This window comes from Pituophis catenifer, unplaced genomic scaffold, assembly GCF_029215685.1.
Source record: "Pituophis catenifer annectens isolate HBS135680 unplaced genomic scaffold, rPitCat1.0.hap2 SCAF_3, whole genome shotgun sequence".
Taxonomy (NCBI): domain Eukaryota; kingdom Metazoa; phylum Chordata; class Lepidosauria; order Squamata; family Colubridae; genus Pituophis; species Pituophis catenifer.
Window position 1 is genome coordinate 125,089,254 of NW_027256883.1, and position 13,157 is coordinate 125,102,410.

The window sequence follows — 13,157 nt, forward strand, 5'->3', positions numbered from 1 at the left end:
GTGTTTGGTTTAAGAAAAACAATGCATAGCTGTGCATGTGCCTTTGAATCAGTGTTGACTCCTGGTGATTGCCTGGATTGGTGCCTGAAAGCTCTTGGCAAAGTTTTTCAGACGTTTTTAGCCATTGTCTGCTTCCTAGGACTGAGAGAGAGTGACTGGCTCAAGGTTAGGCTTTGGGCCTAATCACTGCACCAAACTCTCTTTATCATGTTTTAAAATTACTCCTACAATAATTCTATTTATTTGTGACACTGAAATGGTGCCATATCTAAATATCAGATAATGCATGTGGGTGTCTCTTAAAAAATACTCCTCTTTCACATTTTAAAAAATATTCTTACTTCTGCTTTCAACATGATAAATTGATTTTAAAATATGCTAGCAATACTATAAACATGTACATTTTGAGTTTAAAAAGGAGGAAGCGAATGGAGCGGAGAAAATATTTGGTCATGAATTATTTTTGTCTTTCAATTTTCTGAAGTAACTTTATTAGGTCTTGATCTCTAGGATATATTTTTATTCGCTTCCACATTGTGAAGTTCTAGCAATACAATGAAATGGTATTAATTTAAATACACTGAGTGAAGGATCAGGTGATGGAATGTATGTACAGATGAGGCCCTGGGGATCAGAGGAAGGCTCACATGTGAAGATAGGACCCAGGTATGCATGGAATGGATGTGAGAGTGAGGAATATGAATTCTGATAAAACATTTTCTCTTGTCTTCATTTCTTTGCCTTACAACAAACAATTAAGAACTTTGCTCTTTCCTGTCTTTTCTCACTGCAGAAGGACGCAGGGGTCACGGGGAAGTGGGGGTGCTGCCTTGAGCTGCTCTGCCATAGCACCTTACCTGTTAGAAAACCACTAGCCAGGATATTAGACACAAGAATAGCTCACTTATAAAACCAGATAGCTGGTACATTTTGCAAGATACCTGTGACCTGGGGTGAAAAACAGGTGATGCGACATTTAACTATTTAGCATAAAAGGTTTAGGGGGCTGAAATCCAAATAACCAATCAATATGATCTGTTATACATGCATTATTAGGGGAAGGGCAAAGGGTTGAATGTGACCATCCCTTGACTATAAAAAATGCTGTACGATTCTAATCGAGGCCTTTGGTTAGCTTTCGAACCAGGGTCCTTATATCTTGGTACCAAAATAAAAGTATAATTCTGTAGCACACCTTGTGTCTGGTGACTTATCGGCTTCAACACCAAGCAAGAGCCCAGTTTTGGGGACAACATGAGCAATAATGTATTTTACTGCTTTTGTTCTTTTCTTTGTGTTTAAGAAAAAGAAATTACAGCATACAGAAACTTCATTTTTACCTTCATAATTGATTATGTGTCATTAAATCTATCTTGAATCTTAGCAACTATATAGATAGACTTTCCCAGTTTGGGCTTTCAGGCCTTCCAATGGTGTACTGATGACCACTGCAATCATGTCTTCTTTTTCTCTTTCTACCTTTTCCAACATTATAAATTTCTCAAAAAAGTGAGATCTTCATATAATGTGTTCAAAATGTGATAATTTGAGCCTCACCCTTTTGCCTTGGGAATTGTGGATTGATTTGTTCTATCGTCCATTCGTCTGCTTTCTTGACTGTCTGATATTCTTAGGATTCTTCACCAATAGAAATATTCAGAAGTGTCAACATTCTTCCAATATGATTCTAATTTATCCCATTCTGGTTGCACTCTACCTGGTTTTTGTCTCAAGCAAGTTGTGATGTGATTTGGCATTGGAAGAGATTGTAATCATTCTGTTGCTATGGACAGATCACTTTCGGATTGCTCTTCAGCTTGTTGTCATCTCCTCCTACTCCTCAGAGGAAGACAGTACCTGATCAGCCTGCCCAGGGGTGGGTTCTACTTACCTTTACTACCGGTTCGCAATGGGATCGCTTGCGCACGCTAGCTTCACTCGCTCACACGCCTTTCTTCTGCACACGCGCCTTTCTTCTGCACATGTGCAGATTGCTTCTGATGACATCAGGGTCAGTGGGCGGAGCCTCCCGCCGGTTTTACTACTGGTTCTATAGAACCAGTCCGAACCGGGGGCAACCCACCACTGAGCCTGCCCCAGATGACTGTATGGACCTACAAATGTTTCATTAGGAGCTTGGGGTTCTCTCTAAAAATGTGATGGATAATTTGGCCAAGGACTTAATTGCATGCTGGAATGGATAGATGACATGGGTCTTGAACTGCACTGCTCTATGTGGCCTTTTCTTGCATACTAATCCTGGGTACACTTTGGTTTATCGAGGAACTCCATGAGATGAAACACTAGAAGAGATGCCTAGAGTGCTACTGGAAGAAAAGGAGAAAATTTGATGCGGAACAAATTTAAGTCTATGACTCCTGATGAGGTGGACAGCATTCTCGTATATGTATATGTATATGTATATGTGTGTGTCTGTGTGTGTGTATGTGTATGTGTATGTGTATGTGTATGTGTATGTGTATGTGTATGTGTATGTGTATATGTATATGTATCTCCATCTCCATAGCATGGCATGGCATGGCATAGCATAGCATACAGGTAGTCTTTGACTTAAAACTGGATGCTTAGCAATTGTTACGATGGATCCCTTTGTAACAGGGTTACAAAGTTCCAAGGGCTGCCCCCCTCCACATTTTGAGCACTTGGCAACCAGCCCTCATTTACAGCTGTTTGTAGCATCCTGTGCTTTCATTACTGTTTTACATCTTTGCGAAAACTCAGGATTTATTTCTGGCTTTTGGCAAAAACACCCCATAGAGAACAGTGGGTTCATTTAACGACCAGAGGTTCACTTAACAATCACTGCAAAAAAAGTTTTAAAACCAAGTCACTCATATATGACTTGTTTGGTGACTGTCATGTCTTACGATGAGGTGAGATGGGTGATAAATAAGTTGAATAAGTAAGTAAATCAAGGGCTACCTGTAGTATAAATCTTATACTTGTTTGAAAATAACATCCCCATAACTCAAGGAACGATGTATACAATTGATAAATTTGCATTGTAGCCTTGCAATTTTGCGGCCTTAAGCAGTATAAGCCTGACTGAATTTAATGGGGCTGATTGCTGAAAAAAAGATCCAGGAGGCAGAACTTATAATTATCTCTTAAACACTAATCCTGTAAGCCATATATACATTCTATAAAAGCAGTAATTAGGTAGGGTGTTACCTTTTTCTGGCAGCACTCTTGTAATCTGAGTAAAATGCAGTAGTGAAACCTAGTCATACTTCCTGCTCTGTTGAAAATCTTCCTGGGATATAGAAATCCTGTCAGAAACAAAACTAGCAGCTGCAGGGCAGAGAACTTGGAATTCTGAATTGCAGTTCAGCTTTGGGACAAACGTAGTTTGTAAAGATACATGAGTGGGAGGATTGTGATAAAGGAGACCTTATGTATCAATCCTCAGGTCTATGTATCGGATATAAATGGAAAGAAGAGAGAGATTCTGAAGTTTTGGACTGAAGTCCACTCTCAGTGATGAAAAACCCACTGATTGATTCTGGGCAAATTATTCAATATCAGCTTGTTGTTGGAAGAAAATAAATGTGAATCTCAATTTAAGCCTCTCTTTTGCAGCTTGGCGGCCTGGCTGGAGGAGGGGAGGAGGGAAGAGGGGAACTGGGTTGTGTGAGCTGGGGGTCGGCGCACGTGCGCATGCAGCTTCACTCACGCAAGTGGAGCTGTGTGTATACATCAGCCCGCCACTCGCATGGCCCAGTTCCAAATAGGACATGGCCCAATAATGGACCATGGCCTGGGGGTTGGGGACCTTAAAAAAAAAAGATGGGATATAAATCTAATATATAATACAAAATCGTATTCATATGGCTGCTGTTCACATAGGCTGCTCAATTGGTTCATATAGGCTACTTAATTGTGTCATTGGTAGTGATATTTTTAGGGGGGTAAATTTTATTTGGAAGTGAATTGTCCTGATTAGCTAATTCCCCTATGCCTTGTGACCTATTTACTGGGTAGTTACTTGATCCTCCTCACTGGAAACTCAGATGACATCCTAGAGAGCTCCTGTGCAAGTGAAGTCTTCCTAGAAATCGCGTATCTGCTCAAGATGAATGTATTGACAGTGGGAGGAGATGGATCAATTGTTTTTGAACCCAAAGGATGGCTCAGAGCATGTAAATATAACATATAAACAATAATACTTAATATAATTTAATACTTGGTAACCACATTTGATAACTACACTGCAAGTCATGGATGACTATTTTACAATATAGCAAAGAGGATGGAACAGATGGAAATTTATGCATGTTTCCCATCATTTCTAATACACATTTTTTTGTCCTTAAATGATTAGAATATCCAAATAAGTTAAATGATCAGGATATCCAAATAAGCAAGTTATATTTAGGTTGCATAAATCTTGATGGCCACATGATAGCAGCAAAGATACAGGTAGTCCTTGACTTACACTTCATTTAGTAACCGTTCAGTTACAACAGCGCTGAAAAATGTGACTTATGACCATTTTTTAATTACCTTTGCAGCATCCCCATGATCACGTGATCAAAATTCAGATGCTTGACAACTGGCTCACATTTATAACCGTTGCTGTGTCCCATCCAGGATCATGTGACACGCAAAGTCAATGGGGAAGCCAGATTCACTTAACAATCATGTTACTAACTTGACAACTGCTGTGATTCACTGAACAACGGTGGCAAGAAAGATAGTAAAATGGGGCAAAACCCACTTAACAAATGTCTCGCTTAACATCAGAAATTTGGGGCTCAATTACGATCCTACCTGCATTCTTGAGAACATGCTGGTTTCTGCTAGCTAAATATGATAGACCCGATATCATGTAATGAACTCGCAGGTTCCTGCCTACTCTCATTGCAATACTTTTAATCAACTGTCACTTACTTCTAACCTACTTAATGTGAACTTCTGTAGCATTGTGTGAGCTAGTTCTTTCCCTCAAATTTTATTGCAGAACTTTTGTTACTTATTATTACATTTGTGGTTGGGACAACGAAGATGTTTTTGCTGTCTCATGTAAAGCGCAAGATGGAAGCAGGCCAAATCGAGAAGTGCAGCGGCAAGGACATGCACATTTTATCGTCCACGCTTCATTGCTCCCCAACATCTGCTGCCTGGAAAAGCTGCTTCGTTTTACCAAGGATTTAAGTCTGCGACACCACCTCTCGCTTCCCAGTACTGTATACAAGCAAAATTCGACTCCCCACTTACCGGTCTGTGAAGTATGTGGGTTGCCAAAATTCTTCAGTCCCACGTTTGTTTGTTTTTTTAAAAAATTCAAATAAACAAACTTGTCTTTTATAAGGCCATTTCGCGCAAAGAAACTGCACCTAAATATATAGCATGAAACTTAAGCGCAGCCAAGCGTTTGGCCGAGTTGTTGTGAAAACACCCGAAGTGTACAATTACCATGTTTCACGGAAAGTGATGTCTCCGTTCTACCACTCGAGGGGGTGCGATTTTTTTGGGGGGAGGGGAGAGGTTTGCTTGCTTAAAGGGATGTGATTTAGCATACATTCTTTTTACCCTTTGTGTGTTTGTGGTGTTTTTTTCTTTGTGTGTGTGTTGTTGTTGTTCTAACGCTCGACCTCACACATTCCCAACTTGGGGTTTTTTTGCTACGACGCCCCCACGCCCTTTCCAGGCGCCCGGGAGAGCCGAGCGCACCTCAAGCCTTCTGAAAAGGGGAGCCTGGCCGAGGCCAAGCGCGCGCGCGGAGGGAGTGGGGGGGACGCACGCGCTCTTGTTTTTCTCCCGCCGCTTCTCTCTCTCTCTCTCTCTCTCTCTCTCCCTCTCCCCACACCCATAGCCCGGCGGTGTGTCTGCGCCGGGAGGGGAGGGGCCGGAGGGGAACCGCACGCGCAGCCTCTCGGGCCGCCTTTCAGCTGCTGCTCTTCTCAGTCTGCGCGTGGGGCTGAAAGGAGGCGAGTCGCTGCGGCAGGAAGAAAGGCAGGAAGGACGGTCGGACAGGAGAGCGAGCGCAGCAGCGGCGGCGGCAGCTCAGCGAAACCTTTGCGCTTCTTGGGGAGTTTTCGTGCTCTGGCTGAGAGCGCCTTGACGGGCGGACGGGCGCGCACGATGGAGCCTTGGAAGCAGTGTGCTCACTGGCTCATCCAATGCCGGGTGTTGCCGGTCAATCACCGGGTGACTTGGGACGCGGCGCAGGTGTTCGACCTGGCCCAGACCCTTCGCGATGGAGTCCTGCTTTGCCAGCTGCTCAACAACTTGCGCCCTCACGCCCTCAATCTCAAGGAGATCAACCTGAGACCTCAGATGTCCCAGGTAAAGTGATGCGACCGCTTTTGCCCAGGTTTCTTCCGGGTCTCCGCGTGCCTTGATGTGTGCCTTGAATCACTTCCCTTGTGCCTTCCCCCATCCCGTCTGGGCTGCTTATAATGTCTTTGTTTCAATGCAAGCCAAGCCTCCAGGAGGTCACTTTGGATGATTGTTGGGCTTTTCGCCCGCAGCTTTAGCGAGAGTTGCTTGAATTTGGCAAAGAGTTGTGAGATGCTGTTTGGGAGCGCAGATGGAAAGCTGGTTTGCCAGATAATGTGTGGGATGGGGGGATAAGGATAAAGAAACGAAAGTCCTTAGTGGGGGGAGGGTATCCAGAAAGCTAGCAAATACATTTAGAAATAAGGACCTCAGTTGTACCATATTTGGGAGGATGTATAATAACAGTCTCATTTATGCCACCTACTTACATGCTTAATGTGATTCAGTATATTTTTCTGTTTGGTGATGTTACTTTTCATGTGAAGGCAGAAGAGAGATTTAATACAGGGCAGTATTAAAATACATAGTTGTGCTATTAAAACTCCCCTCCCTATCTCATTTTGCTGAATTCTGCCTGAAATCACTTGGATCAGCAAGTAGAAGAAAATGAAAGAGGAACTATGTCATCTAAAAGAGAGATATGTAGGAAGCTGGCTGTTTGCATTACTGTTAATCTGCTGTAACAATAGATGGTATCACAAATGACTGTTCCTGCCTTCTAAAAGTCTAAATTGGGAGATTAAGTCTTTATTAACTTATCTCTTGATTGCATATATAGGAAAGCGTCTCACTGGAAGCATCTTTCATTCAAACAAAAAAGTGAGAACAGTTGTTATACCTTGGAATAGTGTTTTGACATCTTTAATGATATAATTTATTTAAGGTTGCAAATAGGATGGGCTTGCTATGGCATTTCAGCCAAAGTACTGTCTAAGCCCCACTGATTTGCAAAGAGGTTATTAAATGCAAGCTCAGAAGACTTGGCTGAGTGATATTTGAAGAAACAACCTTCAAACTATTGTTGGGTTCCAAGTTCCATTAAGTTTAGCCATCATGGGAAATTGTCAGGATTCATGGGAATTAATCCAGCAATACCTGGAAGGTCATATGTTTCCCAGCTGCACAAAGCATAATTTTTAAGCAAAGCTAGTCCATCTTCCAGCTTGACCAGGCAATGGAAGAGAGTTTTAATATCATTTCAGCTGCATGAAAAAACAAGAGATCTGTCAAAACTCACTGCCGCTCTGCCTAGACAAGCTAATTCCTCGATATACAACCATTCATTTAGTGACCTTTTGAAGTTACAACGGCACTGAACAATTTTCACACTTAAAACCATTGCAGCATCCCCATGGTCATGTGATCAAAATTCAGATGCTTGGCAACTGGTTCATATTTATGATGGTTGCAGTGTTCCAAGGTCATGTGATCACCTTTTGCAAAGTCAATAGGGAAGCCAGACTCACTTAACAACCATGTTACTAATTTAGCAACTGCAGTTATTCACTTAAAACAACTGTGGCAAGAAAGAAAATGGGGCAAACCTGACATAACTGTCTCACTTAGCAACACAAATTTTGGGCTCAGTTGTGGTGGCAAGTTAAGGACTACCTGTACTCCTGGTTTGCATGCATGAGCCTTGTGACATATGCAGACAAACTTGGATTACAGTCAGAATTTACTCCTACTCTCCCCAGATAAATAGCCATGAAAGCTAGATTGTTTTTAGAACTCTCCCATTATGCTACTGAAAGTTGGCTTGTCCAAGTAGAGCAGGGATCCAGCTTTGCCTGCCCGTTTGTGTATCCAAAGCCAGAAACCTGTCAGAAATTGGAACCCTGTCAAAACTGGACGGCCAGCTTGTCCAGGCAACCTATGAGTGAATTCCAGTGGGATGCTGTTTTGTGTGTACAAGCTTCGTGGACACCTGTCAGAATTTGTTCCTGCTACGCCTGAATGAACTGCAAAGTCAGTATTTTCTACACTTCTTTTCTGTAAAGAACCATTGAGCCAAAATAAACTTGGAGCAAAAAATAAGGGTAGTTCTCTCCTTTGCTTCTAAACTTTATTTGCAAAATTGTAAAAGTCAATTGTTTTAAAATTTAATTATTTAAAATGATATACATATTTATTGCCCAACTCTAAGCCCACTGAAATAGTTAGAGAGCCAGTTTGATCTAGAGAGCCAGTTTGGTCTAGTGGTTAAGGCATCCAGCTAGAAAGTGGGAGACCATGAGTTCACATTCCTCCTTTAGCCATAAAAGCCAGCTGGGAAACTTTGAACCTGTCACTTTCTCTTAGCCTAACACATTTTCATAGGGAGGTTGTTGTTGGGAAAATAGGAGAGAAAGATGTGTTGGAAATGTTTGTTGCTTTGAGTTACCCTGTTTTCCCAACTGGAAATTAAGCCCTAGCATGATTTTTCAGGATGCTCGTAATATAAGCCCTACCCAAAAATAAGCCCCAGTTAAGAGTGTCAGCCAGATGAACACATTTAATACAGTATTTCCCCCAAAATAAGACCTAACCAGAAAATAAGCCCTAATGCATATTTTGGAGCAAAAATTTAATATAAGACCTTGTCTTATTTTTGGGGAAACACAGGTATTTGTAAAAATAATAAAGTTGGGGTTCAAATAAATAAATTAGTGATATTTATAGTGAAAAGCATGGCAGAGAGGAAGGAGTCATGAAAACTCCTATTTTTATCCAGTCATACCACTGCAAATTTGAGTATCTTAACTTATTTTGTTACTATGATACTAAAATTTATTTCCACTGAAATAGAAAAAGAAGTAGCCTAATTCCATTGAAGTTGATTTGTGGATAAGTCTGTTAGTCATTACAAAACACCTGTCTGCAACTCTTCTGATATTTTTCTAATTTCCAAGATCAGCATTGATTTTTAAGTTGCTGATCTGCAAGTCAGTTCTGCTAAAAAAGGACTGCATGACGTTGATTCATTTAGGATTGTTGAGTACTTAATGTTCATCATCTCTACGATAATGCTTGCAACCATATTTTACAGTAGGATAATATTAACAATGTGTTTCTGAGAAAGAATTAAAGGGTTAGATAGTTTAAAATTTAGATAACTAACCTCTTTGATCCTGAAGGCTGGGAGGGGCACTAGTGCATTTATCTATGAGACATTTCACAGGCATCTCAACTTTTTTATGTCTTTATTTCATTCAAGAGAGAATAACAGTGAGGCTTCCTTCCAGAGATACTGTGCAGATTGCTCAGGCTTTCTTCTATTAATGGATTGAAAACCACTGAGTTGATTAGAGGATCAGATGGCTGATGAGGATCAGACTTTATGATTTCCTACATTAATGGCACCAGGGAACCATAGATCTATTTCTTTATGGTCAGGATATCATCCTAAGCTTCAGGCCAGTGGGAAGCCAGAAGTCTGAAATCTGAACACTTTGTGATAGTTTTTGTATGTAGCTACAAGTTGTTGACCCATGACTGAAGGCCATCTACAGGTAGTCCTTGATTTACAACAGTTTGTTTAGTGACCATTCAAAGTTACAACAGCATTGAAAAAAGTGACTTATGACCAGTTTTCACACTTACGACCATTGTAGCATCCTTATGGTTGTGGGTTCAAAATTCAGATACTTGGCAATTATATTTATGATGGCTGCAATGTCCCGGGGTCAGTGGGGAAGCCAGATTCACTTAACAACAGTTAATTTAACAACTATAGTGATTCACTTAACAACCAGGGCAAGAAAGGTTGTAAAATGGAGCAAACTCACTTAACAAATGTTTATGTTAACATAAATTGTGGGCTCAATTGTGGCAGCAAGTCAAGGACTACCTATACTTTTATTTTTTAATAACCTTGGAAGAGGAAACACTCTCAATCAGTCTCTTAAGCACTTCTCTTGCTCTTCATATATACCGTACATATATTCTCTCAGTAAAATTCCTTTATTTGTAATTTTTTACTGCATCATCTACTATAAAGACACAAGCTTATTTACCATTTAAATTATAATATCCCTGTGACTTACAGTGAGTGTATCCATGATGCCTATTGCAAAATTTAAAAAAAAAAATAGAAAAGGCAAAACAAGTTGTATTGACAGTTCAGTTGAAAAATACAAAACTTATCTGTATCCCTGTTTATCAGAAACCTTTTCTGGGATGGCATTTTAAGACATATTTTCATATTGATCCATTTGGAGATATCAACTACTGGAAATATGTAATCTAAAGTGTTCTCAACAGTGGGCCACTTATATTGCCACATTGGCATATTTATTTCCAATTATGTCCAATGTAACCATACTTCAAGCATATCTTTGAACTTCTGTTTCATGCAACAATTTTCTTCTATGTGTGTGAGTGTCAGTAAATTCAATTAGACTTCTGAGTAAACATAGTGGACAGAATGATGCTACTTCCATTTCTAAATAGCAGAAGATTTATAGATGATTCTTATGTATTCAGTTGTCAAACTTGTGAAACATTTTCGGAAGGTTCTTATCTGCCTCCCTCCCTCCCTCCCTCCCTCCCTCCCTCCCTCCCTCCCTCCCTGTCTATCTATCTATCTATCTATCTATCTATCTATCTATCTATCTATCTATCTAGTCTTCTATGGGATTTGTTCTTTATGCCTATAAGCAAAGACTTATAACATGATAACTTCCTTACGTTTAATTGCTATTTTCATAGCCTATATTCATAAATCTAGTTGTGTGTGATATTTTTAAATATCTGATTATTAAAACCATTAATTTTATTGAGACCTATGCAAATGGGTCTGCAACTGATACAGACTGAAGTTCTAAACTCATTTGCAAAAACAATACAAAAACCCTGTATCTAGTTATCAGTATTGAATATATTTGAATTGTTTTAGAAAGCCTGTTGAAATATTTACATCCTGTTACATGACAGAAAGGCAACATTTTAAAATATTGCATTGATAAGTGATATTCCTTCAGCTGCTAGATGATACTAGATATCCAGGCTAATACAAATGATCTGAACCACCCTTGTTAAGAAATTCTGGTAGTTTCTTGCCCTATTTTTAAAATGACATACACTTGGCATAGTTTTTGCTCAAAGATAGTTTGCTTAAATAGTTGCAGTTGTTGTAATTTTTACAGTGTGTTTTGCTTTATTTGTAATTTTAGTGAAAATATTGTTCCATATTTTTACACAGGCCATGATTGCAAGAAGACTAGCATGTTTTTTTTTTCAGAATTGGTTCATATACTGTAATTGTTTAATACTATACAGGTGTGAAGCCATAGTTTAATCCTGGTTTTATAAGATTAAACCCAAATTGGATTTGTGAAATATGCTAAACTAAAATTAAACAGTTTCATTATGGCTTATTTTAATGTGATTTTAAGTTTTTATTGTCTGAAGATGGAAGCTATGAATAAATGACAATGGATGTGTACCAGGATTGGCTTAGTTTAGTGTGTTATAACCAAATTAGTGTATTTAATTTACAGTTTAATATATTATAAAGAGTTTATTTCATATGTTATAAAAAATCTCATTCAGTGGAAAAGAGAATGAATATTTTGTTAAAGAAGGCATATGCACCAAGACAAATTTCTTGTGTGTCCAATCATACTTGACCAATAAAAATTCTATTCTGTTCTGTTCTGTTCTGTTCTGTTCTGTTCTGTTCTATTCTATTCTATTCTATTCTATTCTATTCTATTCTATTCTATTCTATTCAACTTAAATTATGAAGAGAGATTCCTTATCAGCCCTGGTCACCTGATGACATTTTATATTTTTTTTCCTGACCAGGGATCACAGGTAAATTATCACCTGTAGCTAGTCAGTTTGTTTTTTTTTAGAGCAGGCTTCTCCAATCTACTGATTACTAGATGTGCTGGGCTACACCTTGCATTATCTGGCTTTTGAGGATGGCAGTGAATTGAAGAAGGCTTCTTTAGAATATGAATTAAAACCATTTCACGTTTTTCAAAGTTCTGAAGCAGCCTTTTTTTTGTTTAATGAACTTCTTTCTCTAAAAGAGGAAAAGCTTTTTTAGATTATTGTTTTTCTTAATACAGGGCTATTACATCTGCTCTCAAAAATATAGATGAGTGTTAGATGGCAGGAAAAATACATATATAGCCCCAGCTTTACAATCATCTAATGATTGTCCAGAGTTTTGCTATACAAATCTGATCTGCTTAGCAAGAGTCTTCAGGTTTTTTAAGACTCTGCAGCCAGTTTATTTTCATTTCATATAATAAAAGCAAACTCTGAATTTACTGGTTGCCCTTTGACATACCATATCATTAATTCTGAGGAGTGGGGGGAAAAACACCTGCCATGTATTCATTTTGTGATTTAAGTACAAGAAATCAGACGAAAAAAGCCTTCCTGAGGGGAAAAATTGCCTAACCATATGAATTATACTGTGGGTGTCTTTGGAATGAAGTAACATTAAAATTGATTTTAAACTAAATATGGATCAGAAGTGTGATATGGTTGCAGAAAAGCGAATTCAGTTGTAGGCATTTTGGCTCCCCTTTATTTGGTGTTTAGTAGACACTATCTTCAATATCCCATTCAGTTTTGGGTACCATAATTTAAGGATTCAGGCAAGGAAGACAGAAGGATGACAGGGGAGAGGTAGTGAAGGAGCTGGGTTAAGTCTTGAGAAGACTGGAGGGATATGATGTCACTCTTCAAATACTTGAAATGACAGTTGAATAAGGCCCAAGATCCGGGTGGAACATGAACTAAAAGATTTTAAACTACAGGAAGGCAGTTTCTAACTGAATGTTAGGAAAAAAATCTGAATGTTCAGAGCAGCATAACTGGGTTATCTGGAGAATTGGTAACTGAATGTATTTAAGCAG

The 13,157-nt window shown here is 39.2% G+C and overlaps 1 protein-coding gene across 3 annotated transcripts in view; it reads left to right on the plus strand.

Annotated features, from left to right (window-relative positions):
• The first annotated feature begins 6,105 nt into the window (after positions 1 to 6,105).
• The window catches only part of VAV3 (vav guanine nucleotide exchange factor 3), a 181,596-nt gene continuing 174,544 nt past the window's right edge, over positions 6,106 to 13,157 (plus strand). For all 3 annotated transcript variants that reach the window (XM_070939336.1, XM_070939338.1, XM_070939337.1), the window contains exon 1: positions 6,106 to 6,309. In XM_070939336.1, the coding sequence (XP_070795437.1) occupies positions 6,106 to 6,309 (204 nt within the window). The remainder of the gene's footprint in view (positions 6,310 to 13,157) is intronic.